Raw genomic sequence first — 6,695 nt, 5'->3', positions numbered from 1 at the left:
AACTTAATTATTTTAGGCATCATTGTATCTGAATTTCAAGGAGCCTTCCTTTTGCCTGTGTCAGAACAGTAAATCTTGAGAATCAGGTAAGCTTTTCCATGTGAATAAACTTTTACCTGTCCCACACACGTATTGCAACATCTCAAGAGCCATTCCATATGTATTTTCTTCTTCCTCCTAGTACATTATTCATGCATTGTAGATACTCTTTTCTCCTACAGTAGAGTCGACACTTGCGCCACTCAGATGAGACCTAAAATTTATGATTCACCTTTTGCCAATGAAAGAGGTACACATGATCTTGTTTAGAATAAGAATCATCCCGTATTTGCATCCGGTGAGTTTATTTAGTGGAGACAATGAATGTTTTTACTAGCCCAGACTGTTTAAAAGATTATATATTTTCAAGATGATCAGGTTTATTTATTCAGTTATATCATCTCAGATGTTAGTGCTCTCTATTATCAAAGTCCTGGTTTTAATATGGGAGAGATCCTGGCACTGAATTTATATGTACATATAATCAGAACCTGAGCTATATATCCTGAATAATGTGCCATGCATATGCAGAAAATGAGAATTTTAAAAGTGTTCAAAGCAGTCTTCTGGTTTTAACAGAACTTCTTGAGATTAGTTATCTTCCCTGAGTACATACTTTTTTTCTTACCAACGCTTACAGTGTCTTGAATTTAATACCATTCTTCAACACTTATAATGATTATTTCTTTTCTATTGAACCAATTCCATAACCACTCCTAATTACAATGCATCTTCTATAACTTGCATTGTCAAGACAAACTACATTGTGTTGCCATAAAGCACACATGAATGCATTTAAATGTTTCCAAAGTAGGATTAAATTAGAAATTAATAACAGAAAGATATCAAGAAAACAAAATATTCGAAGCTGAACAATATAATTCTAAAAACTAATTGGTAAAAACATTACTTCATATTCAAGAAAAACGAAGTTAAAAAAATTTACATTATCTGCATTCAAAATTTACTACAATACATTTTATTTTAGGGAAAGTATGAGCATATGTATTTATGGATTAGCATAGAGTCCAGATAAAGAGCCACAGAAATGTAGTCAATTGCTCTTTGAAAAAAGTACAAACGCTTCAACAAAGAAAAGCGTTTCCAAATTGGTATTGAGTAATTAAATTTGTAAATTTAAATAATAGTCTTTGACTAAAAGTTATAACCTTAACAAAATTAACTGAAAATTGTTCATAGATATGACCATACACATAAAATTATAAAACTTCAGGAAAAAAATTCAGGAGAAAAATTTTGTGGCCAAGAGTTGACCATTATTACTTCTTTGGAAAAATACCACTGCTTGAGAACCAGCAGGGGGAAAATAGCAAAATTAGCATCCCAAGGATTTTGGATGTTGAAACAACCTGACACTAAATATGTTCAGTGAAAGGAACTAAAAGGAAGAGAAAATATGGTATGATTTTATTTACAAACAGTTGAACCCAGGTAAACCTAAATATATAGCATGCCTCCATTGTCTCAACAAAATACACTTAACAGATGCAAATACAAGATGATTCTTGTTCTCAACAATAATATTAAAGATAGTGACATCTCCCACAGGGAGACAAAAATCGTTCTTGTAAGGGGTAAAAAGGAAACTCTTCTTTATTTATTAAATATAGATATATCTGTAATACAAAACAGATACAGAGTTCCAGGAAGAGACAAAATTAACAAATACATTGTCTAGAAAGGTACCTGTGAAGAGAATGATTTTAAAAATGGTTGAGAAATGCTGAGTTAGAGTGTCAGATAGAATTAAGTAGTAATTTTTCTGAAAAAAAAATTAATGATATGTAAAGAACAAGAGGTATGTTTCTGAGATTCTGATGATATCCTACATCTTTTTCTGGGCAATGATTCAAAAGGAGTATTATCCACTGAGCATAGTCTTGAGGTTTATAAACTTTGGATAAATTTTAGTTATCAATACAATGAAGAGGCTCAGAAAGACTTCACTGACTTTTTAAAGAATGACTAAAAAATCTAGGAATATAAATTTTATTTTGAATTGAAATTTAATTGAAATTTATTACTTTATTTGCATTTCCTGCATTTGCATTATATATTGCCTATCACGTATTATGTCAGATTCTTTATAATAAACCTAACAAAAACTGTTCATAATCTATAAAACTTATTTTAAAGTTAGTATTAAATAAACTATAAATCAATATGAACATATTCAAATTTATAATTAAAAATGACTTTGACATAAGTACGTACATTTATCTCTACTAATCTATAAATTCAAAGCAATTTAACCAAATGTTCACAAGTGGCCACTTATTATCATCTGCTTTATTTTGACCCAACTAGTCAGGTTTTTCTCTTACAGGCTGTTGACCTCTGCTTGCCTCTAAGCCTAAACAAAGACAGAATACCATGCCACCCTTAGTTTCTGCTGGGAAGCAGCTTACCAAAGCAAGACTCTTCCTGTCAGACTCCACTAGCCATGTCCTCTTGCAAGTCCAGGTTCCCTTACAAAGATTCTGCTTATTTCTGCTTACCTCTACTTTAACCTAGTTAGAAAAACAAACAAACAAACAAACAAAAAAACCTTTTTTGCTTGATTTCAGACAGATTTCTATGATCACAGTGTTGCCCCTATTGCAATAGTCTTTCTTTTAATTACAGTCTCTCCTTACGTAATTCTGAATTTGTTTTCATTCACAAATTTCAATCAAAGTCTCGCATTATTTTACACATGTATCTTGAAAATTAATGTTAAAACATGGCAAAAAGGTGAATTGTCAAATGCTTCAAACGTGTTTGTCATAGAAATGGGTGAGAAAACTAGCTCAACCAGATACCAATCTTTTTTTTTATAAATATATGATAATTCAGATAAAGAGCTAGGTGATTAAATAATTTTCCAATGGTTTTATCTGAACCTGAGAAAACACAGGTAACAAAAATGCTGAGTAAATACATGGACTTTCTCAAAATTTGTTAATTCACAAAATAAGTTGCTAACAAGATTTTAATGTGTAGTAATATTCTATAGTTTTTTTATTATACAACTACTTCATACTTATCTATGCTCAAACATTAAAAGGGTAATGATAAACATTTAAATTTCTCAAGCATAATTTGTTAAGTAATTTTTATGTTTTTTATTTCACCAAACGGTAGACTCAGTGAAAATGAAGAAAAGGCATCCATATTTGCTTCTAAATAACAATTTTAAAGGTTTAGGAATGATTGTTTAATGTAAAAGATAAGAAATTGAAATAGATTCTTCACAGATAAAACTAAAACTTGCTACAATTGCTCAACATTATGATTAAAAAGTGCTGTTGATTCTATTTGAGATCTAAAAACATGCTGTTAACCTTCGGTACCTTAAAATTAGGGATATATATAGATATATATTAGGGAAATACATATATATATATATCTTTTTGTAGAAATGAGATCTTGCTATGTTACTCAGGTTGCTCTTCTGGTCCCAAGTGATCCTCCTACCTCTGCTTCCCAAAGTGCTGGGTTTACAGTCATGAGCCACTCACCTAACTAGAATGATGTAAGGTTGCACATACATTTATATAATGTCATAATTCACTGTGTAATATAAATTATTCTTAATTTAAAAGTTGCTGAGGCTGGGAATGGTGGCTCATGCCTGTAATCCCAACACTTTGGGAAGTCAAGGCAGTTGGATCATTTGAAGCTAAGACTTCCAAGACGAGCTGGGCAACATAGCAAGACCTTGTCTCTACAAAAAATAAAAAAAATTAGCTGAGCCTGGTGGTACATGCCTGTAGTCCCAGCTGTTTGGGAGGCTTAGGTGAGAAGATTTCTTGGGCCCAAGAGTTTGAGATTGCAGTGAGCTATGGTCACCACTGCACTCCACCCAGACTGGGTGACAGAGCAAGACTCTACCTCTAAAAATTAAAAAATAATAATAATATAAATTTTTAACATGAATAAAATTAAAAGTTGCTAATAAATTTTGTTGTGAAAAATATTACACATGTGAATTGAAAATGAGAGTACCATGAGACAAACCAATTTAAATGCTGAAGAAAATGTCAAATTAAGATTATCACGTTTTTCCTAATTAGAGTCTCTATCTGCTTCTAGGAATTTGCGTATTCCTTTTAAAAACTTGAGACTTATCAGATAATATTTTTAACCATTATTATGTTTCTAAAGATTATTTCATTTGTTTTTTCCTACCTATGTGGAGCTCTGAACTGGAACTTTTCTGTAAAGAGTAAAATTCATGGCCTACTACAGGATTCCAGGAAAGGGAAGGCAAATCAAGGGTACACGTTACCATTAAAGCTCTATAGAGAGAAGGCAAATTTGATGGTTAAGAATTATTAAAATACCCCAGAGTTTTCAGTTTTGATTCTATGTAATGTTTTACAAGATGTCTTGAAATGTAAAACAGTGTAAACAATGGTATTCTAAGATAGCTAGAGAAATAGTGAAAGAATGAGTAAATTAACAATATCACCACTTTCATATTTCTATGTTTGTAGAAACAAAATGGTGGTTGTAATAAGACAGTAAAAATAGTGTAGAAGGAATTATATAAAAATATGACATTTTTCTCCTCAATTTCCTCCATATAGTTTCATTTAATAACAGCATATGTTATTTCAAAAGTATTGCTTTTGCAAGCATTTGCATAATTCATTGTCTAGTTTTATTTACACATACCATACACACGTGTTTGTAGTTGACAAACCTGCAGTTTTGTTTTTTTCTAATGTTTTCTGTGTTGCTATAAGGAGCAACACTTGCAATGGTGAGTAAACGGTCTCGTGGTAACAGAATTGTACCTTTCAGAAGGGGACTCAGGAAGCAAAGGTTCTAATCTGATGGAGAAAGATTATATCTTTTTCAATCTAAGAAACACTTAGACAAATAAATACACACCTGTTTAATCTCTTTAAACTTAGATTTTGAAAAATCAACCTTCTGTTTCAGTACATCTAAAGTTAGTGACAGATCGCCACATTTTACATGTAAATAAACAAGTTGCTTCTTTTGATTTTTTATAAATATAATTTTTTAAAATTTAATGTTTAATATTTATTTGGGTCATTATATATAAATGTTTTAATCCTAGTTATATGTGTGCAATATTGCATATTCTTTTAGAAGCATTATATATAGTCAAATTAATATTTCTGCTTCTCTGCTATTTTATGTATAATTTCAGGAATCAATCAATTTCTTTTAGAGATGTTAGAGAAAATGATAAAGTAAAAGGCAAGTTTCTTTATGTCATCAGGTAGGAAATATAAGGATCCCAATGACTTATCACATACATCCAAGTCCAAGAAAAGAACAAATATTGTCAAACAGAAAGAATGGATATTATTCAATAGAAATTCTATCTTTATTTTTCACACCTCTTTCTCTCATGTAAAATTACTGCAATTTTAATAGATTTCCACTGTGTAGTAATTTTAAGTACATATAACACATACTGTAAAAAATGTACACTTATATTCTAAAGATTTTTAGGATCTTAAGATTAAACATTAATAAATCTAAAATCATGCCAGATAAATTATATACACATCATATATATTTCACAGTGAAGTATTTAAAAGACAGTGCATGAAATGTGATACTAGGTGTATGGTATATAATTTTTTAGTGGCTTGAAGTCATTAAATCATTTTAAGTAATATTTGTTTGTAAATTTTAATTAATTTATTTTAGTTGACAAAAACTTTCATACATTTATGGTATACAATGTGATGTTTTGATATATGTATACATTATGAAATGATTAAATCAAACTAATTAATATATGTATTACCTCTTAAAAAAGGAGCTGATATTCAAAATACATAAGGAACTCAATAGTTTAAAAAATTAGAAAATGGGCAAAAGACCTGAATAGACACTTCTCCAAAGAATATGTACAAATGTTCCATAGTTATATGAAAAAATGCTCAACATCACTAATCATCAGGGAAATGCAAATTGAAACCACAACGAGATGTCATCTCACATTTGTTAGAATAGCTTTTATCCATTTTTCCTTTAGTCGGGAAGGACGTTGGTATTGAGGTTGGCATATGTATCAAGGACAGTAACTACCACGGCACCCGAAGTTTTGCCAAAACCTCAGATGCGTGGCCTTCTGGCCAGGCGTCTGCAATTTCATATGGTTGCAGCATTCGTGCTATCCCTGGGAGTTGCAGCTTTGTATAAGTTTGGTGTGGCTGATAAAAGAAAGAAGGCATACGCAGATTTCTACAGAAACTATGATGCCATGAAAGATTTTGAGGAGTTGAGGAAGGCTGGTATCTTTCAGAGTGTAAGGTAATCTTGGAATATAAAGAATTTCTTCAGGTTGAATTACCTGGAAGTTTGTCACTGACTCCTGAACTATGACACATGAATATGTGGGCTAAGAAGTAGTTCCTCTTGATAAATAAACAATTAACAGAAAAAAAAAAAAAAGAATAGCTTTTATCAAAAAGACAAAAGAAAACAAGTGTTCATGAGAATGTGAAGAAAAGGAAACTTTTGTACAATGTTGGTACAGGGTAAATTAATACAGCCATTATGGAAAACAGTAATAGAATTTTCTCAAAAATAAAAAGTAAAATTTCTGTATGTTTGGGAATCTCACTTGTGGGCATAGTAGCTTAAGGTAATGAAATCAGTATGCT

The 6,695-nt window shown here is 30.8% G+C and overlaps 1 protein-coding gene across 1 annotated transcript; it reads left to right on the top strand.

The window, feature by feature from the left end:
• The first annotated feature begins 295 nt into the window (after positions 1-295).
• Positions 296-6,483, top strand: LOC112624362 (cytochrome c oxidase subunit 6C-like). The gene is made up of 2 exons (XM_025384842.1): positions 296-337; positions 6,065-6,483. Exons 1-2 carry the CDS (start codon positions 296-298, stop codon positions 6,344-6,346), a joined length of 324 nt encoding a protein of 107 aa, XP_025240627.1. The 3' UTR covers positions 6,347-6,483.
• The last annotated feature ends 212 nt before the right edge of the window (positions 6,484-6,695 follow it).

This window comes from Theropithecus gelada, chromosome 5 (genome assembly GCF_003255815.1).
Source record: "Theropithecus gelada isolate Dixy chromosome 5, Tgel_1.0, whole genome shotgun sequence".
Lineage (NCBI taxonomy): Eukaryota > Metazoa > Chordata > Mammalia > Primates > Cercopithecidae > Theropithecus > Theropithecus gelada.
Note: the sequence above shows the minus strand (reverse complement) of the source record. Positions and strands in the feature narration are given on the sequence as shown.